At 42.0% G+C, this 21253-nt stretch overlaps 2 protein-coding genes across 3 annotated transcripts; both read right to left on the reverse strand.

The window, feature by feature from the left end:
* Positions 1–1264: 1264 nt before the first annotated feature.
* On the reverse strand, positions 1265–7227 carry LOC138198972 (phosphatidylinositol-specific phospholipase C, X domain containing 1). 2 transcript variants are annotated; one of them, XM_069150803.1, is made up of 8 exons: positions 6892–7227; positions 6657–6806; positions 5860–6007; positions 5310–5452; positions 5063–5191; positions 3862–4017; positions 2797–2977; positions 1265–2694 (listed from the first exon to the last, which is right to left on the reverse strand). In XM_069150803.1, exons 2-8 carry the CDS (start codon positions 6789–6791, stop codon positions 2450–2452), a joined length of 1137 nt encoding a protein of 378 aa, XP_069006904.1. In that variant the 5' UTR covers positions 6792–6806; positions 6892–7227; the 3' UTR covers positions 1265–2449. The 2 variants fall into 2 exon arrangements, with proteins under 2 accessions (XP_069006904.1, XP_069006903.1); XM_069150802.1 differs by having other exon boundaries at positions 6657–7227.
* Positions 7228–10310: 3083 nt separating this feature from the next.
* On the reverse strand, positions 10311–20556 carry jade3 (jade family PHD finger 3). Its single transcript, XM_069150804.1, has 12 exons — positions 20388–20556; positions 18158–18226; positions 17989–18048; positions 17796–17878; positions 17542–17699; positions 17227–17417; positions 16843–17054; positions 15752–15919; positions 15531–15647; positions 13908–14366; positions 13160–13277; positions 10311–12583 (listed from the first exon to the last, which is right to left on the reverse strand). The coding sequence occupies exons 3-12, from the start codon at positions 18035–18037 to the stop codon at positions 11772–11774; spliced, it is 2367 nt and encodes a 788-aa protein (XP_069006905.1). The 5' UTR covers positions 18038–18048; positions 18158–18226; positions 20388–20556; the 3' UTR covers positions 10311–11771.
* Between the last annotated feature and the right edge of the window lie 697 nt (positions 20557–21253).

Here is a 21253-nt window from a genome sequence, read left to right on the forward strand (position 1 = left end):
GTCATTAATGATATTTTTTTTTATCTTCCCCACACTATATATTTTGTTCTGGAACTATTATATAAATTACTCAGGCTGTTATTTTTTAAATGAGCAAATTAAGAGGAGAAATGTTGGTGTGAAGTACATATCTGTTTTTCGACCAAAATAAGCCAAATGGATGTAGAAAAACAAAAATACAACACCGCCACTGGAACAATTACAGTACTTACTTTCTAGTTTCTTTCTCCTTAGACTTATATTATGGGATTGACAGGTGTAACTCACTGCCCAGGACTCTGAAGACCAGAGAACTAATCATTTGACATAAAACAGCTCAAGAGTGAGAGGACATGAGCATGGCAATGACAAAATGCTTTAAAGGCCACAAAAAGTTTTGACAAAGAAGAGACAAAACATTTAGTTTTGTTAGTCGGTTCCAGACTTGATCCCAGCACTGCATCGATGCTCTCTGCACCCAAATGTTAGACTTTATCACTTTTACTTTCCTTAACATTCATCTGTTAACTTACTTTTGCAAATCTGAAAAAGGGACTCAACATTAATGGCTCTTAAAATGTATGTGGATATAGACAGCACAATAAAAACTAAAAGTCAGACCCTAATTTAGACTCAGTTGTGTTTGATCTCTAATTCAAATACCTCAGGTAGTAAAAACATAAAGTTTCCATCTCTCAACAGACTGTTGGAGGGCACTAGGAGTGACTGCCTGATGAGAAATGCACATTTTACCTTTGTTAACAACACTGGAAACAACTGCCAGCCCTGTTAGAGCTCCTGTTACTCTGTGGCTTTAAATTATAGAGAAAATCTACATTTACAAAAAACAAATCAATGTGATAGAATGTGACAGGAAACGCTGAGGTAAATGGAAGAAATATAACTTTTTAACCTTTATCTATGAATCCTTATAAACGCAACCTCCAATGAATACCAGCATAATGAAATAAAATCATTTTTAAGCAGCAGCAGTGGGGAGTCACTGACCAATCAGAAAGATTTATGCTGCTGGGTCAACTTCATTTTTTAAAATTAAAGCGATCAAAGAACAAAAACAGTAAAACCCGAACCTAACCATAAAATAGAAGACCCATAATAGGATAAAACATATTTATGACTGATTTACCATTTTTATAATTTGTCTTTTAAAAATAATGATGAAACAGAGACATATTTTATGATTCTTTTCATAACATATAGGCTAAACATAATTTTTAATTGAGCAATTTAATTCAAATGGACACAGTAAAAGTCTATAATTTTTCATTGGCACACACAACTTTCATACTAAAGATATTGTTGTTATCTACCAATTGGAATTTTCCTTGTGCTGTAAAATGTTTTACATCTCAGACAGTCAGCCTTTATCTGAAGATAACCATTATATTTTTATTTTGAAAAAGTGACAAGCGACTATTATTTGTAGCTTCAAGGTTAATATCCCTGTGTTTCATCACATTGTCCTTTTATGATGGACCTGGATTGGACTGAGCTGCTCCCACAAAAGCAATGTCTCACACAGGTTATGTAATAAAAACAACTGTAGGGGAAAAAAAAGCATTAAAAGGCACACAAACAGCAAGGAAAAATAAAAGCTTTTCTCCACTCTGTGGCACTTTTAGGACCCCATGGTTTGACATTCCCTGTGGCCAAGAACACGTGGTTACTGCATGTGAAGCAAATGCCTCGGTCAGTTCAAACTGTGACTACAGTGCAGGTGTTTTCAAAGGAAACAAAAATCCTAACATGCTACACTTACTCTCTGTGCTTTTTCTGAAGTAGAAACATGTTAATATTAATCTGTCTGAACAAATAAAATGAGATCACTGTTTTAAAAATGCTCATATTTATTGGAAAAGCATTTCTCCACAGGCACAGCGGTGCAGCATTATTTTAATTAAGGCCGAACCTATTGGCTGAAGTCGATTCTAAGTCAGACAATCAAAGTTGGGTTCATGCAATTAAATTTTCCATGCATTCTGCACAAGTTCCTCTACATTCTCTATGGTTAAATATGTGTATTGTAGGTGATACAGCTTAGCTACATCTTGAATTCACAGCCCATATTATAATTACAAAAGTGTATCCTACGTTACAGTCATATGTGCTCATTGAATACATTGTTTGTGCTTACTCATCTAAAATGCCTACATTAAGGTTAGATTAGTTGGATCGTTATTGCTTTGGTCAGCGTAACAAAACTGTCCGCCTTGCTGACTCGTGAAAACTGATACAATACATTGCATAAATAGTGAACTGAACGTAATCAAACAAGTGCAGGTCAAAGTACCAAAAAGTCACATGTCGCTGCCTCCAGCAAGTGCATTGATATTTAAAAGAATAATTCAAGTACTTAAATATGTCTCCGTCACTCTTAACAAATCAAGCTTGTGTGTTTTTCATGCTGTAATTCACATTGTTTTGGAGAATCATGCTCGTTGTTGAAAAGTCATGAGGACCATTTCAGGAGTTTCTGGTTCAGTGTAACGACAGTTGGTACAAAGTGGCTCTCTGTGACAAAGTCCCCGGCGATGATGTTGAGGGAGCCCACTTTGGAGCCGGGCGTCTGCTCTTTGACCCAGCCGAGCAGCGTCGGATACGTGGACATCACCAGGTCCTTCAGCGACTCTGTTGGATGAGTGCAGATGTATTTCAGGTCTTCTGTCAGGTTAATTCCTGTGACAAAGAATCCTCCTGAAAAACAGAAAATACACACAAATATTACAGTAACTGAACGAGTGATAAACACATTTTATTCTCTGGCTGTGTTTGACATTATAAGTTGTTGATGTATACCTGGTCTGCCGTGTTGTTTCCTGTCTTCAAACTCCTCGATGAGAGACTCAGCTTTGCATTTGTTTGCCCACCAGTAAGGAATATGTGGCCACAGCTCACTGTGGCAGCTGGCAATATTGTGTTCATAGGACACAATCACTTGGTGGCCTAAAGCCCACAGTCTTCGGAGGGTTAGCGCTTCCTGGAATCAACAAAATAAAGGCCTTAGTTTCATTCTGTGTTGAGATTTTTGTTATTTTTATTTATGGATATATATATATTTTTTTTCTTCTGATAAACAACAAATCCCATGAAAAGACAGAACCAGTAATGTGTTAATCTGTCTCAAAGTACTTTCATTCTCTACTCTGCAAGCCACAAACTCATTATTTATGAGTGAAGATGTAAATCTATGTAAAAGAAGTCGCATGTATATGGTTTCAACAGCTGGTTTAATCAAAGATTACTCAAACAGGAGTAAACACTGCATTTGTTGGGGACTATTTTGAGCTGCGGACTAATACAGATTTGGGGCTCTCGCGAGTATTTACAACCGCAGGATGGTGTATGTGGGATTGAGTTCAAATAAACCTACAGTGAACGTGTCACCCAGGGCAACAGTGCAGCCTGGTATCACACCATAGTGTGCAATACACCCGTCAGTCCACTATGGGACAGCTTACTGTGTCAGTGTCACGTTTTGCCATCGTCTAGGCGTGAAAATCAGACGCATGTATGAGCAGGGTCAGAGGAGGAGGTCATGTGACGAAGCACAATGAGTGATAAAGTCCAAATAGGATCAGGTCAGGCCTGGCTGGATGGAACAAACACCGGACTTTCACCTGGCAGACCAGTATTTGAGTCCTTGAGAAAGCTTTTAATTAACGAAAGCAAGTCACTTACATAACATATTTAACCTAGGTAACGCACGTTATGTGACATTACTTATGTTACTTGTGTGAAAATTACTGTACAACAAGGAAGCACTGCGGCCCACATGAACTAAATACTCAAGGCTAAACATTGGAAAAATGTAAACCATCTTCATCTCTAAATTCTCGTACAGAACAGGAAGCCCAGCCGTACCGCTTTGTCACAGAGTTTGGAGGTGAATACGTTGCGTATAGTTGTGAGCAGCAGCATGTGGAGCTCCTGGCTGAGGCCGAGGAAGTGGCTGAAGGAGAGGATGACCACCTCTCTGGGATGAGCATCCAGCCACTCTCTGATCTCCATCAGAACTGTCTGCCAGAGGAACACAAGACGCCGTTTACAAGACGGAGATGTATTTTAAGAGATTACAGCACACAGTGAACTTGTAACATGTTCACAACATGGTGGGAAATTGTGTCAAATCTGTAACAAAGCTGGTTTGGATGCATTTGGATTTTTTTTAAATTTTTTTATCCACCACATTGCAGCTCTATGCAGGAGAGCAGAGGTCAATGAAATACATCGTATTGATCACACGAACAGCCTGAAAGACTTTTAAATTTACTACAGTGAGGTGCATGGATTTCCTTGTAATGTTACAAATAGGGTCATTTTGGTTGCTAAATAGCATTGCTGTGCAAGAAGCAAAACCTTTAATATGCATTCTCTTGGAATTAAGCTGCACGCGTGCCCTCCAGAGCCATGCAGAAAGATTTACAACAATCAGATTAAGTCCTGAGTGGAAAAATTGCCAGAGCATCTGATACATTGGATGTTAAACTGAAAACAGTGTGATGTTCCTGTCCCAGAAGAATACAGCCAGATAATGTACGAGTTCCTCTTTGTATCTGCTTAAAGTGAGACTATATAATTCATTTATTACAGAGAAAAATCTCCCTAACTCATTAATGGGTGGTTTAGCTGATACAGCCTGGTATGTAGCAGTAGCTTATAGTGGCTAGTGATAGAAAACATTACAGTCATCACTCCTATTGAGTGAGCTCACTAACTTAATGCATACGCAAGTATTACACTATAATTCACCATCGTCACTTGTAGCTACACTGGTTGGTAAAAAGGTACATGGGATCTCTTTAAGAGTAAAATTCTGCTTCATTAATCTTAAAAAAAACAAAATTACAAACATAATGTTGACTTCAGAGTGCTTTGTTGGAAAAAATAATAATAACGGGTGAAATTAAAGTATTTTTCAGGAGGATTTAATGTCAGTGTTTCCTGAGTTATCGTTTTACTGTGTTTTGTTTTAGTCTTCGCTCTAGATGCAAATGAGCATCAACGTTGCGAGCCAAAATTTTACTGCGGTAACATCATTTGTGTCTGCTAGTCATGACTTCACCTCCACAGTGAGGGTGGTGTAAACGCCATGGTAGAAGTAGAGGTCAGTGGAGCTGTCGTTGGGCCTGTGGGCGATCCTCAGGTCGCAGTATCGGACCCCGCAGTCCAGCTGCTGCTTTATAGTGTACTCCTGCGAGACACAGGGTGCAGAATTCAGGTCTAGCTTTAAATTTCACACAAAAAAAAAAAAGATACAAAAAAAATCACGAGGTCAAACAACAAGTGGAAATGTTTTGATGACTCATTACCTGGGTTATTGCCCACTTGTACACAAAGGGGCGAATAAGGGGTTTCATATATTTGTCCAACTTTTGAAGCATGTCTGGCTGCGTGAGGTCAACGGGTGATCTGTCGTTCATATCCAGACAGTAGGTTATTGCATTGTGGCTCCCTGAATGGGGCAAAGATAATACACTTAACCATCATTAGACATAGGACTATAATATGGAATAGCTGTGGTGGCCCTGAGAGATCGACATGCAACTAAAGAACACATACGCAGCATAACAAACAGGAATGCAAATGCAGAAGTCTGTGTTTAGCCGTTTTGACAGTACTTTTTGTTATGCTGTGTACGTGTCCTGTGTTTAACTTCTAGTTTTTGCTTCACATGTTGTCAGACTGCTGCTGATCATTTGCCTGTGTTTTTCCCCATTTGCATGTGTTTTGTTTAGTTGCATTCCGCTGAGCCCTAAATGGCACTGTGTTGTGGGTTACACTAAAACCACACACACACACCATCCACACTACTTCACCACCTTCATCAACACGACCGTGTGCTGCGATATCGCAGCCTACCTGGGATGGCCAGGTGGTACAAGGGGGTGTCCCACAGAGCACATGGCAGGTGAGACATCCAGCTCTCCATGGGCAGCGCTGCCAGGCTCGGCTCACTCAGTCCGGACACCACCACGGAGGACATGCTGCGCTCCGGCGTCTGCACTCCCTTAGTGAACACACATTTAGAACTGATGATTACATTATGTTTCTATATCTGGATGCTGTTATTGTATTAAGCTAAAAATACACAGGCAGCTATTGTGTACTCTGGTTTGTTTCAATTGATTCATTCAACCTTTATTTTAACTTAAAGGTAGAAGCTTTATTTACAATATAGCCAGTAAAAAAAAGTAAACAAAAGATTCTAGGCACGTATAACACACATTTACAGTTGTACTAATATTTATTAGAAATGTGTGTATATATATATATATATATATGTGACTTATTTTAGACCAGACATTTTTGCCATAATTCAATCATATCTGGTATATATGCCATATGTGTGACATGTATATCCCATTTATACTCATATCCATGTGTGAGACATGAATGGACATGTATACAATATGTGTTGTTTACATATTTTGTCATATATCAGATTCATGTATGGGTAAGATACTTAGATAAAAATGATATTAAAAAGGAAAAACAATTAAAAGCAAAATTAGTAAAATAATAAAGCTACAACAAGAAGTGAATTTAGATGAGATTTGGGGATTTGTAAGGATGAATGTGCAGAAAACTTTAGTTGCTAGTCCAGCTTCAGAGTGGCTCAGTGATGTGAGGTGTCGTCCTGTTTATCTCTCACTTACTTGATCAGACCGCTGCTGCTGCTTCCTCCAAACGCCCAACCAGCTGAACCGGCCGAACCAGCAACCAGAGGAAACACCGTGACTAAAATTTAAATCGAAGACGTGTACCAGAAGAAGCTGCCCGTCCCAGAGCATTAGGAAACACCATGTCTGTAACCGACACATAAAACATGTATGATGCGATCCGGTGATGAAGCGTGGCCGCGTGCCTCCCCCAGCAGCTCCGTCCGGTTACCTTTTACACCTGCACAGCCCGGGATGGCGAGGACGGTGGGCCCGGCGCATTTTAGGTCGGATTATCGATCATCCACAGCGTACGATCTGCTGACTACTTCAGGTGCATCCACCCGGAGTTTGTCTACGCCGGGGAGTCTGGCGGGCACCCCGAGGTGCAGCAGGACGTGCGGGGAGGGAGGGCGGGCGGCACCGCGCCGGCTGACAGATCAGCAGATGCGGAGAGTCTCTCCTCTTAAAGAGCCCACTGGCATGTTGCATGGGGAAGTAACGCTGACCCACAGAGGGCGGAAGTGTGAGGCTGCCGTACCGCTCTGCGGCTGTAAACACAAACACACCGCAGGTCTGCACACGCCTCCGCATGGCAGGTATCTCAGCTGTCAATAACAGCTCACCTGGTGAGACGTCACGGATGGGGCGTGGCCAGAGGTACTCGTTTCCTCTTTTTCCTCCTCTGTTTAGCAAATGTTAGCAACCGAGCATGCTAAACTAAACTGGTGACAATGGTAAACATGATCACTGCTGAACTTAGTATTAGTATGGTGAGGTTAACGTGTTATCTTCAGCATTGAGCTCAAAGCACATTTGAGAGAAAGTACAATTCTGAGTTATTTATACTTTTTATGCAATTTGTATTTCTACTCCAAGACACCTTAAAGCCAAATATCGTAGCCTTCTTTTTACTTCACTACATTTGTCTGAAGACCTTTGGTTGCTATAAAGATTACAGATTTTCATGTTCAGTAAAACCTATTTATCTATTTTTTATTGTAAAAAATTCCTCATTGTCTGATTTTTTTGGTTGTGACATGTTTTATGATTTTAACTCTTAAGGCCTCTTTTGTTCAAAAAGAAACAACCTGAAAAACAAAACATCACTTTCTGATGACTCTTTCATAGTTCACAGGTTGTGATAAGATGCTGCTTTGCTTGAAAAGGCCAGAAGGTTGAGAACCACTGACCTGGGAGCGTCTGCATTCTGTAAAATGTGAGGACAAGTGTCCAGGCAGCATTACATTTTATATCCATAAATACTTACTAAGTTTAGGATAAGTGCCTGCTATAGCGCCACAAAACGCAACAATTAGGCTTTTTTTTTTGTTTGTTAAATACATTATTTCTACATTATGTGGCATAAAAATGACAACAGGGTTCAGTGGCAGCCCAAGGGTCTTTTTTTTTATTAAATGTACCTAAAGTTTCAAATGGTTTGATAATTTAATGAATTTCAGATATAATAATAAACTTTATTTGTATAGATTTTTTTTACGACAGGTGTAATGTTTTCTACAAGCAGGCCAGCAGATGGGTGGATTTGTTTGGTTAAGTGTGGCGGATTAATTACAAGAATCTCTGATTTGCTTGAGTTGAGTTGTAGAACATTTTGTGACATCCGGCTTTTCACGTCATCAAGGCAGTCGTGTAGAGAACTCAGCATGCCAGGATCAGAGCCACTGACGGACAGGTACATTTGAGTGTCATCACTTGGGGCGGCACGGTGGTGCAGTGGTTAGCATTGTCGCCTCACAGCAAAAAGGTTCTGGGTTCGAATCCGGTCCAGGGCCTTTCTGTGCGGAGTTTGCATGTTCTCCCTGTGCTTGCGTGGGTTCTCTCCGGGTTCTCCGGCTTCCTCCCATCATCCAAAAACATGCACCTCAGGTCAGGTTACCTGGCGCCGCGCTAGTGGCAGCCTGTTGCAGCAGCTCCCCCCTGAGAGCCCCCCTGCTGTAGCGAAGACATTTCCCCTCAGGGATTAATAAAGTGAAATTAAAAAAAAAAAAAAATCAGCATAACAGTGGAGGGAAGCCCCGTGTTTGCGTATAACTTGTCCAAAAAATAAAATAGGTCCCAAAACGGACCCCTGGTGGACCCCATATTTTACAGTGGAAAAAGACGACCTAAAATTATTAATTGACACGCAGAACCTCCTGTTGGTCAGATATGAGGTGAAGCATTTTAGTACTGTGCCAGATATTCCAACCCGGTGCTTCAGTCTGTCGAAAAGAATACAGTGGTTGACTGTCGAAAGCTGAACTGAGGTCTAAAAGAACAAGGATTTAGCCATTAAAAGGTCATTGGCCATTTAAAAGGTCATTGGTGACCCTCAGAAGGACAGTTTCAGTGCTTTGGTGTTTTCGGAAGACGGACTAGAAATTTTCCAAAAGTGTTATTGTTTTCCACTGCTAAAAGCAAAAACTTGGATACTTATTTTTCAAAAAATGTTCAGATAAAAAGCAACTTGGAGATCAGCCTGTAGTTCTGCGGGAGATTGGTATCTTGGCCTGTTTTTTTTTTAAAAAGAGGTTGCACACAAGCAACTTTGAAATAGTCTGGGACACAGCCGGTGGATAGGGAACTGTTAAAAATGGATAACAGGGATAATAGTGGCTCTGATTGACTCAACTTTATCAATAAAATAAGATAAAACTTTTCACAGTCAGCATCTCTTTCAGCAGAGGCACCGGGAGGAGTTAGATTTAAAAGCCGGTCAACAGTGCTGAATAAAAACCTTGGGTTATGTTGATGGGCAGAGATAAGTTTGGAGAAATATTGTGATCTAGCATTTTTAACCGTTATTGTAATGAACAATCAACTCCCTCATCGCCACATAGTGTACCCGAAGACCTGTTTTCCTACAGTCAGATTTAAGACGTCGAATATCACGATTTATCAAATGCTGTTTTCTTTGCAAGGGCTTGGATTTAACTGGTAAGTGTTGAAACAGAACCTTTCGCTGTACTAGAGGTTGACCTTTGCACTAGGATTGGCTCCTGGGGAGGAAATGGAAGAAGTTGTCTGTTTGGTTGCTCAGGTTTTTCTCAGCCTCCTCAGCAGGTTTATAAACCCTGAAACAGCACTAACCAGTGTGGTGAAGCAAAGCAGACGAACTGCTCTAACACTCAACCTCCACGACTTCCCATTAATCCACACCAGACGTTTTCTCTCTCCACTTCTAAATGCCTTTTTTACAGCAGATATTTTTAACACATCATCAGTGATAATACAAACCTAATTAATAACATAAATTCTGACAGTATTTAATTCAGTTTGGTGAATCACAAGGACCTGGTCTTGTACGAACTGGCACTCTGACACACCAAAACTGAACAGCGGCATTATTATTTAATGTTATTAGTTACACCTTTGCTTTTCTACACATTTACTAAATATGACCTACATACAGCACTGTGTGCAGGACTGTCTGTAGTTGATAAGTGTGGCAATGCTGCCATCTAGCTTTCCTTTCAAATAATTGATACAAAGCTATCTATCTGACTATATGTTAGCATTCATCCTTTTTTTCCTTCAAACTAATTATTTCTGTCTGTGCAAACACACTCAGTTTTTGCAGCTTGCAGGTATAATTGGAGGTTCATTTTCTTGCATAAAATTCATCTACAAAGCAGACCGTCATTCATTTTAAGGATTTATTCAAAAATGTACTTTCCAAATGAGAAAAACAACGCAGCAAGAGAAAATGCATATGTAGGTCCTTTTTGTGTGTTTGTGAACGTGTTAGTGTTAAAGCGGGCTCCTGTATTTGCAAATCACAATCCACTTCAGTGACTGAAATATGACCTACATACAGCACTGTGTGCAGGACTGTCTGTAGTTGATAAATGTAGTTGTGACAACAGTCTTTGTTGCCGGCTGCTTGCAGACGTAAACAGCATAATTAGAGGTGAAAAAGGCCAACGGAACAAAATGAAATTGTCCTCGGTGTGTATTTGTAAACTGATTATCATGATGTGGGTCAAAGGTGAAAGCCATGTTTCACGTTTACGGATGGCGTAGCGTTGTCTTCAGAAGGACGTGGATGCCACTTCTGTTTGCATCTATTGGTCTAAACATTGAACACCATTAAACACTGATGCTTTTGACACTTTTTACTTTACTGGTAAACAAAATGGAGGCTTTGTGGTAAAATGAGTTCAGAAAAATAAGGTATCACTAAAAAGTATTGACTTGACATCTGTATAAAAAAATAACAATATGCAGCTCTACTGAGCCGCTCATGCCGCAGTGTTTATTATCAAATCGGGGACATAACAATAAAGACTGCAAATATGCACGTCTCACAGCTCCTTTTCACAATCTAAAGTTTGTGATGATGAAGGCTGATCATGTGATGATCTGAGATCAGAAATAAAGACAATCTGACGGCCATCGATCACACAGCGATACTCAGTTTTTGCTTCATGCATCCAGGACTGAAGGACACATCATGGAATGTAAGTTTACTTTCTTACACACTTCCTCCCACTTTAAGACACAAACTGAACGGTTGTCTCAGCAAAACTAAAGATACAAAGATTGGGACGCATTTCTACACACAAAAGGCATTTGTGTTTTCAACAGTGACTTCGTGGACTTCATCACCTGTGGGGGAAACCAGGTCAGCTGTAACAGATAATGTGCAAGAAACGAGTGAAGCAGATGCTGGAGATCCCTACAAACTTTCCATCTGGCATGTCAGTTTTCATTTCTGACCACATTGACATCCAAGTGTCAATAAAGTTTCAGTTACACATTATTTACATGATCCCAATTCACCCATCTTATGTACATCAGTTTTAGTCAAAGGCAAATTGAACCTGCGTGTAGGGGAACAGGACGAAGTTGTGCGGAATACAATTATAATTTTTAGCCACGTGAAAGGCAAGCATGATAATCTCAGAAGACATTTTTGTTCCTCTCAAACCAACACAGGATGATGCTTCTTCAATAACTCCCGCTGAGTGATGTACTTTCACTTCCTGCTTCCTTCTGTGTCCTCTGCTTCATGTACGCAGCACCGCCAGCACCGCGGCTCGGTCTGGTCCCTGATAGAGATGTGTTTAGAGACGGCCTGTTACTCGGCCAGGAGGCAACAAACAGCCGTCACCTTTGCATGGCGTGTCTGGAGCCCAGCGACTGCTTCCCTTTCCTCGGAGCGTCCGGCTGCGGCAGCCCGACCTGCCGCCTGCGTCTCCCTTTGGCCTCCGGCTCGGAGTCGCTGAGCTCCAGGTCGGGACAGTATCCGTCGCTGTCCTGGTAGGATCGCGCGCTTTTCACCTTGTGTTCGGACACAGGTTTGGCCCACAGCCTCTCTTTGGCTGAGCCCTTTCGGGACAGTTTGTCAGAGGCCCGCAGGTCCTCTGTGGTCCGTACTAAGTTAATGGTGGCCTCTTTGAAGGACCTGCCAAAGTGCTCCATGGCAGACTTGCGAAAGCTGCTCTTGTCCAAAGTCTCGTTTGAAGCGTCCCGGTCACTCTGCGTCTGGCAAGAGCTGTCCTTCTGAGCCACGAGCTTCTCTGAGAGGCCGTTAGATTTGGCCATACAGGCTCTGTCCTGGTCCAGTTTGCCGTTGCTGTTGGATGAATGGCCGTGGAGCGCAGCGTGCAATGCTAAAGGTTTGCCGGTTGGTTTAATAGGTAGCGTTGTGCCGCTCGGGTGGCTTGAGGAAGACAGTCGGCCGTTGGAGCGCTCCTCTCTCAGACCGCGGCCGTGCAGCTGAGGTTTGCCTTGGCCCAGCCCTTCACCAGCATGTTCAGTGACATTCACGCTGTTGTCCAGGCACAGCGGCCCATTGACGGATTTGGTACTGGGATTTCCATTTCCAAGACTCAAAGCTTTGGGCATTTTCAGCTTCAGAGTAATCCTGGGAGGAGGACGGAACAGGATACTCTCCACTGGGAACGAAACAGGAAGACCTTCGGAGGAAGGAAGACAAACAAGTTCAAGATCTAGCCAATATTTATCAAGTAAAGGAATCTTACAGGACCCACATTTTACACTTCTTGTGGTCCATAGAAAGATGTTTTTGCAGTTTAAAGTACCAAAAACCATCTCCTCATCTCCAACTTTCTCTATGAAAGGATGTGAAATGACACATTTTTTTCCTGACGTCCAACGACTGTGCAGTGTTTCCTCGACATTTTCTTCAATCTTGTATCTTGCAAGCTCCACGAAGAATGAGCGGTTGGTCTTTCGCATAAAAGTTTGGAGGATGGGCCATGCTGAGGGTTCAGGTTGGATGTATTGACCGTTTGGTTGCGACTTCTCCAACTTACAGAAGACCAACTGGCTCGTTTTCAAACCCAGTTGCTGAATACAAGCTGTGTGGACTGAGCGGTTTGATAATTAAACTGTATTTCTACAGCACATAGATCTGCTTTATAATCCAAAAAGAAATGGAAATCTCCTTTTCTACAATATGGAACTTTTAATTAAGAAAAACAAAAAAAAAATCACTGAAATAATGTTGATTACTTTAAATTTGTGCTCACCGGCAGACTGCTCTTGGTTGATGAGCTTCACATGCAGGTTGAACATCTGTTCCTGGGCTTTACTCTGCAACAGCTTCAGCTTCTCCCGCCGACTCACCATGTAACACAGATTCCTCACCTGCACCATAAGGAAAGCATCACAAATTATATAGGCAGCATGACACAATATATTATTACATTTTGTTTAAAACTTCCTCTTAAAACAATCGTATCCCAAGTGGCAGCTCTCTCGTAGACTGCAGCAGGTGTCTTCAAGACTTTCTCTGCCTTGACAAGCTCTCCAGACTCTGCTGCAGCTTTTCAGCTCGTGTGTGGATCAGTGAGATTTCAATATGTTGTAAAACAAAAAAATACAAAAGAAAATGACATTTGTGACACGAGACCTCGACTGAGGAAATTCTCTAAAGTCTCAACACTAACCTAAAAGTGTTTTTTTTGTTGTTTTTTTTTAAATACGTGGGCCAAAGCCAGACAAAGGGTCAAGATTGTATATTTTATCAATATTATCAATTAAAATATGTTATATAAAAAACAACAACTCATTGACCATTAAACTGCACGTATTGACTACAATCAATATGAATTCTGTGATAAGTGACCAAAATGTGAATTGTAAAACAAACCGTGTGGCTCTATAAAATGAAGATAATTATATTCAAAAGAGCAGTGTGCACCGAGGAACGCTCTGTAGCCTGAAATACAGACTCAGCATTAAACACTTCCATATTGCAGTATAATGAGCACCCACCCTCTCCAAATCCTGTCGCAGGTGCATGAACATCCGCATGCGTGTGTGGATGCTGTCCTCCTGCGGCTGCAGCACCAGGTTCTCCTCCTCCTCTTTAGGGGGCAGCAGAGCTTTGTTGAAGTTGGCCTTCCTCTTCAGCTTCCAGTACTGATAGATGAAGTCCACCAGACGCTCCGAGAGCCCGAGGAACTGAGCCAGCTCCTCCGGCTGGATTAGAGTGTAGAACTCCTCCTCCAGCTCCTGCAGCCTCTGTGCCCGCTGGCCCACCTTGCCCGCCTCACCGGAGGGCTTAGAGCGAGCTGGGCTCAGGCCAGCCTCCCCAGATTTAGACTTGCTGTGCTTCAGGCAGTAAGACTTGAACTTTACTTCATCCCCTTCATCCAGGATGGTCTTCATCTCCAGGCTGTGCTCAAAGGCACACGTCACGTGGAAGGGAGTGGTGCAGTTCTTTACCGAACACTGCGAGCAGAGGGGGAAGAAACAGACATGACGTTTACATGGACTACAACTCACTTACTGGAGCAAACAAGATTACTGGAGGAGCAGCTTTAAGAATTTACACATTTTACAGAAAGCAAACTTTTTTTTAGAAAAAAACCTTACATTTACATGATTTAAAGAGAGTAACTAGTTATTCGACAGTATGTTCTTAAATTTTGAGACTTGTTTTTGATTGGTTCTCTTGTTTGAATTTGCACCATCTCTGGTCTGTCTGCCGATCAAATCATTGTGCATTGCTCTAGTCAACACAAGGGTCATTGGTCATGTTGTTGGACAAGAACGTCTTTCACTGCTGGAAATTCAATAATATTTTCATTGTAAAATCTGAAAAAGACTGAAACTTTACTGTACAGTATAAAGCTCGTTTACCAGCTGTGAAAATGATGTTGTCATTGAAATGCTCGATGTTACACCTGAGGGAACATCTGTACAAATAAGTTAATGTAACCACGATAAGTTACATAAAATAAAGTTCCTCTTGGCCCACCATATCATCTATGTGTGTTCCAGATGTAATTCAGCTCTATATTTGGCTCCGTCCAGTAGATACAGATATTAATAAAGGATTACACGGCCTTGGTTAAATTGATATTTTAGGACTTTTCTGCTTCATCACCCAGTTTAAAACATTTGTTAGAAAAATAATCAAAAAGTAATCAAATCTACTAATGTACATAACTTTGATGAAGTAATTGAAACAGTTACATTATTGATAAAAAAAAATGTTTTAACAGGATAACCAGTATTCTGCTTATTAGTGCTGCATAGGAAAAAAAGACAGTGACATAGTTCATAGTTTTTTGTAACCCTGATGGACTTGAACAGTACTTTTAAGAAATAGTTCAACATTTTAGGAAATGCTGATTGACACCAGTCTCATCTCTATATGCCAGGTATGAAGATAAAGTCAGGTAGCCGACAGAACAGGCAGGTGAGTGCTTGGGAAACCTGAATGACAGAGTGCAACTCGGTCTCAGGGCACTGATGACTGCAGGTGTGGATTGGAGGTTTAATTTAAAAGATAAACATATTTAGCTAAGAAGAACAATCGAAAGTTAAAATTGCATTAATGTAGTCGTTATAAAATTAACAACCCTCCTAGTGTTTTTGACCAACACTCACCTGGATACACGCGCCCGTCTTCAGTTTACACAGACTGCAGATGAGAGACCAGCGACTGGGTGGGATGTGGGAGACTTTGGTGATGGGCTCCATCCTCTCAGGACAGGCAATGCTCACCTACACAATCGTAACGTTCACAGCATGATGAGAAGTTACGTCACACGTACGGCAGAATGATGTAAAGAGATTAAGATCAAACGGAGGATAAACTGATTATTTACCTCTGGTATCCACAGCGCGCAGCTTACATGTGCCCACTTGGTGCCGGCACGTGTCGCCTTCATGGCGCCGCCCTTCTGGGGACACAGCAGGCACTGTGGGTCGATGCCGAGGACGCAGGTCCTGCACAGCCAGTTTCCAACAGGTACTTTGACGATGCCGTAACAGGCCTGCGGGGGGAGCAGCAGGATGAAGCATACTGACTGCGTGTGACCGAGTAAAACTTAAAAGAAAGTCAGTTGCTGGGCCTCAGTTTACATATTTCTACTGGCACACTTACACATAGCACACCACATGCAGGTTCACTTAGTTGCAGTGTGTATATTTCAAAAGGAAGCATTCAACATTTGAATGATGATGATCACCTGCCAACATATCTGCTGCTTTGTTTGGTCATTTTATTCCAAATGAGAATGCACACAATAAACCAACTGATGGCTTTAATCCTCCTACAACAGTATAGTAGTACTTAGTGAAAAATAAACACTTTTTTGTGGCATGTACAGCTTCCAGTGTGGTGTACGTCCCAACAGCTGCGGCTTCCTTGGCCCCCAATTTTACATGTTTGAAAATCAATTGTTGTTCCCTTCCTTACTGCTACATAGTCAAGATGGCGACTACTGCGGGTGAGAAGCATCCAGAGTTTCACACTTACTGTTTTGACCATTATGAGAACGCCATGTGGGAACTCATTGTGCGCTGCATGTTACCGAACTTTTCAACACATTTTGTATGCACTCAGAATAGCAAGTAGGCTATTTGATACACCGCCAATGTGTAACTAGTGCAATTGGTGGCAACACAATTTAGAAATACACAGTCAAATGTGGAGACAGAAAGTCTCATTTAACAAAAAATAATCATGAAGTATTCAGCCGAGAGATATGAAATACATCAGAATCACTCAACTGTTGGAAAGACGCAAAATTATCCAAGAAGAGTTGGATTTGATCAAAATTATAACCTTCAATCATCAGATAGTTACTTGGCCTTACAAGTGACACCTCTGCTGTCTCGTGTGCTTTTACTTTTAATTGATGGACTAACTCGTGAGCTGCCTGTGTGATCAGAGCAGCACACGGATGACGTCTACCTGGTGCACACAGATGTTGCACTTGTCGCAGAACACCATGTCGTTCCCTTCTTCGCTGTCGGGGGAGCGGCACACGTCGCAGATCACGTCCTCGTCGTACTCAATCCCCAGACCTTCCACCGTCTCGATGGCGTGGTTCATGTTGTCATGGCACTGCCTCTCCAGGGCCTCCATGGCTCGCTCCATCGTCAGCTCGTCTATGAGCGTCTCCCCTGGAGGATGAAAACAGGACAACGGCCCCACATGGTTAGAGAAAAACCCCAGCAGACTCTGTCGGGACATCATCAGTCATGTCTGTAGATACTGACTACACTGTGCAACATCACTGGGCTGGAACAATGTGAACGTGATGGTGGACTGTCCCTCTACAATCCTGCTCCTCACCCATGCGGTCCAGCTGTCGGTTGAGTGCGTGCAGCCAGTAGAGGTCCACGTCGTCCAGGTCGTAGCGACACATGGCCTCCGCCAGCTCTTTGATGTTGACGTAACCTGGTTCTGTGGACTCCTGGCCCGAGCACTGGATGTACTTCCTCTGGTGGGTGTAAAGCACTTCCTTGGGCTTCTCTGCAATAATCCTGAACACAGAGGACACACAAAAAAAACCTGTCAGTACTGTGAGGCTCTTTAAAACAAGGCTGCGAGTCACACTTTTAGACTGGTTTGTCCACAGACGGACCTCTGGGAATCGGACAGGCTCACCTGACTGACGGCTCGGGGATGGTGTCTGGACTCGCCGGTACCTGGACCCCCTTCTCCCACTCCTGCTTCCAGGTGTCTGCCAGCAGGTAGTAGTCCTCTGGGGAGACATGGTGGGAGTCAGGTAGCTTCATGGCACTGATCAGGTCTTTTCTAAACACCTGCGGGGAAAGAGGGGCGGCCGGGGAGACGCAGGGAGTCAGACACTGGTCTCTGATATTTAACATCAGCGTCTGATGGTGAAGGACGGCTCCTACCTCAGCTGGCTTCTTTGGGTTGGAGGCGGGGGTTCCAAGTTTACTGCCATACTTGTTAGAGGAGCAGAAGGAGGTTGAAGGACCTAAAGGAAGAAACCGAGAGTGTGAATAATAATAATAATAAAAAAAAATTAAAAAAAAAGAGCAGCAGAGAAAATGAAACACAGTCCGGTGTCTCTGACAGATGACTCACTCTCATTGTCAGAACTGTCGCTGCTGCTGGACAACCTGAGACGTTTCATCCTGTAACATCCTGCAGAAAATAAGAATTACAAATGATTTTAAGACTGAATAACAGAGGGACTTGTTGTTCAAATTATAAACAAAATTAATAATTATTTTTACACAAAGTAGTTACTCACCATAAATTTCACATTGAAAAGCATGCTAGTAGATTCTTCAGATATACCTTTAACCAGTTTGTTTCATATCTGCAAAAAAAAGAAATGTATGTCAGTCATATAAGCAAAAAACTGTTTAGTCTACATGCAATAAACTAAAATATTTAAGTTCATGTCCCCTTTTTGCTAAATATTAGCATTTAGTCTAAAACGCACTGTGGAACATCCTGTATTTTAAGCTTCTAACAAAATCAGTCGCTAAATCCTTCGTTTTCACATTTTTATATCCTATTTGTCTTTCAATGAGAAGGAAGTGAAAGAGGACAGACAGCACAGGTCCACAGTGGGAGCCTTTAGCCTACTGAACCACTGTGACGACTCATTTAGGTTTCAAAATAGTGGAGGACTCACCGAGTCGCCCCCAAATACAGAACGCTGTTTCAACAGACAGGACATGCCTCGCATTCCCCACGAGGACAGGAGGGGTCGGAGGAGGAGAAGGCACCAAGCCAGTTCCTCTCCATACCATAGTGGAGGGAAACATACTAACGCCAACAAACCAGCAGTTTTGTAACGAGTCACAACGACCCAAACTACAGATAAAAGTGTGTTCTCCTCTTCAACACAAAGAACAGCATAGCACTCAAACAGCCCAACATCTGTTAATGACATCCAGGAAGTGTTTCCATCTCTGAACACTGAAAACTTTGTGTTCAGTCACTCAAGACCTCAGACTCAGTGAATAGTTCAACAACCAACAAATTAAACCCGCATCTGTTTAAATGATGGGTTACTCATAATTCATTTTTAATGAAAAAAAAATGTTAAATATTTACTGGTTCCAGCCTCTCAGATGTGTGGATTTCATACACGTCTATGATTTATATCACTGCTAACTGAATATCTTTGGATTTTGAACTGTTAGTCTTTAACAAAAAGCAATGTGAGTTGGACTTATAACACTTAGCTATAAGCTATAATGGCTTATACGCTGTGAAAAAAAAAAAAACCACTTTGATGCTTCACCTATGAGCTTTCTTTTAATAGTACTTGCTGATTTATTAATTTTATGGCAGAGATTGATTTTCAAATAATTATTGGAGTGATAATAGTGCAAGATTACGAGAAAATGCATTGTTTTGAGTCAAATAACTGGCCATCGGTAACACAGCCACCAAGCCCTCCAAAAACCTACTTAAAAACTCTGTATTGAACTAAGAAAATAATTAAATAGCTTCATGCACATACTCTTTTGTGTGCTGTTTTAAAAACTACAAACCGAGTTGGGAATGTTTCACCATCTTCTACATCCAACAAGCAGTTGTTTTCTTGTATCACAGCTACAGACAAGAGTTACTGCAGACCAACACTGCTTGTGGTTTTTATGATGGTACTCCATCTTTCCTCGCCACTAATATGAGCATTACACTGAAATCTGTGAGCCATCGGATTTTGAGGCCCACCTTGATATTTTTTGCCCAAACTCCACTTCTCATCCCTGAACAGAACCAACACTGCAGCTCACAGAGCCTGGTGGGTCGCAGGGTTCAGTGTCACATGTCCGTCCGGTCTGTGGTCCATGTCCCACCGCTGCCCGCCCACGTGCACATACAGTATAAAGTGGTGGGGAGCTGCAGGCTGGGACTAGGTACGGATATGACATCACATCTTGTGTGACGTTTCTGACCCAACAGGAAACAATGACCAAATCGCTGTCGCCACCTTATTTACATTTCCCTCCTCCCATATTGTATCGTCAACAAATGTCACGTCTGGGTGCAAGTTGTTAGTTTACTGCGCTCCAAGTACGCCAGACGTTTTTTTTTTTAAATTTTTGTATTAAATTCATACCACAAACAACCATTGTAGATTCCCAAAGAGAAGTATTGGCGCCAAACACACGCACAGGCCCGCTGCAGGCTGCGCCACCACAGGCTGGGAAATCAAACATGGGCGCCACCGTCATACAAAGATGTCACTTCCTAGAGCCATTAAGGCGAATATTTGTATGGCTCAGCTGGGTAAGTATTCATGATACAGAAACGTAAGTTATCAGGAATATTGTCGCCTAATAGTCGCTAATGTTTATGTAGTAAAAAAAAAAGAAGCGGAAATAGACCTAAAAAAAAAAAGCAGCAGCAGGCAGGCAGGGAGCAGGCCCCGTGGCCTGGTTAAACCATCCAGGGCAAATCCTGGCACACTGAGTCCCACTGAACACACGAGCATATTGTTCACATTCCTCCCACCTTACCTTCACTCCACGCGCTGCTGTCCGCTTTATTCCGCCCACGTGCACGCGCAGACACACCTTAGAGACATCTGCTGGTAGAAACAGGGGCTCTGGTTGTAGGTCCGGATTGATTTGAGGGGTTTTTTTTTTTAGTATCCCACCACCACCACCACCACACACTGGGAATCTCCAAGGCAGCAATCTGTCCACCAACACGACACAACAGCTCTATTGTACCGCGCGTCCCGCCGGGTCCTAAACCCCGCCAGGTTCCCTCCAGCCCGGGTGCGCTCGATTTTTTTTTTTTTTTTCCATTGGCGTTAACCTTTACGCACACAGCACAGACACAAGGACAACAACCGAGTCTTGAACAGTAATCACACGCTTATATCAAATAAACCACACTTCACAAAAAATATGACCTTCTACCGCTTTTAATGTGACTCTGCCATTTTATAAAGACAGGAAGTCATTTAAGTGTAGAAACAACAGATGACTGACAAATGTGCATTCATAAAGACAAAATGCTCTACAAAAAACTGTGATCAAGTACAAAAACTTTACAAATACAAAAGTACATCACATGAAATCCCGACATATTTCTGTCTTAAAGGCAACTGTATAAAATTGTTGGATATATCAGAATTAATTCAGATTCAACAATATCTGCAATGTGCTGCATGCCTTTTGTTACTGGTGGATGAATTAGTGACAAGTCCAACTGGGTGAAGTGAAGACGTTAACCATTAACTGGAACCATTAATGATGAACTGAATAATTCTCTTTAAGTAGGTGGAAGTGAAATAACTGAAGCGAACGCTGCAAACTGTGATTCAGAGGAAGATAGCACATTTTCAACAAACTCCCCCAAATGAATTCAACATGAT

The sequence above is a fragment of the Embiotoca jacksoni genome, unplaced genomic scaffold (assembly GCF_022577435.1).
Source record: "Embiotoca jacksoni isolate LCO1_2020_lvr unplaced genomic scaffold, fEmbJac1.0.p SCAF_16, whole genome shotgun sequence".
Classification (NCBI taxonomy): domain Eukaryota; kingdom Metazoa; phylum Chordata; class Actinopteri; family Embiotocidae; genus Embiotoca; species Embiotoca jacksoni.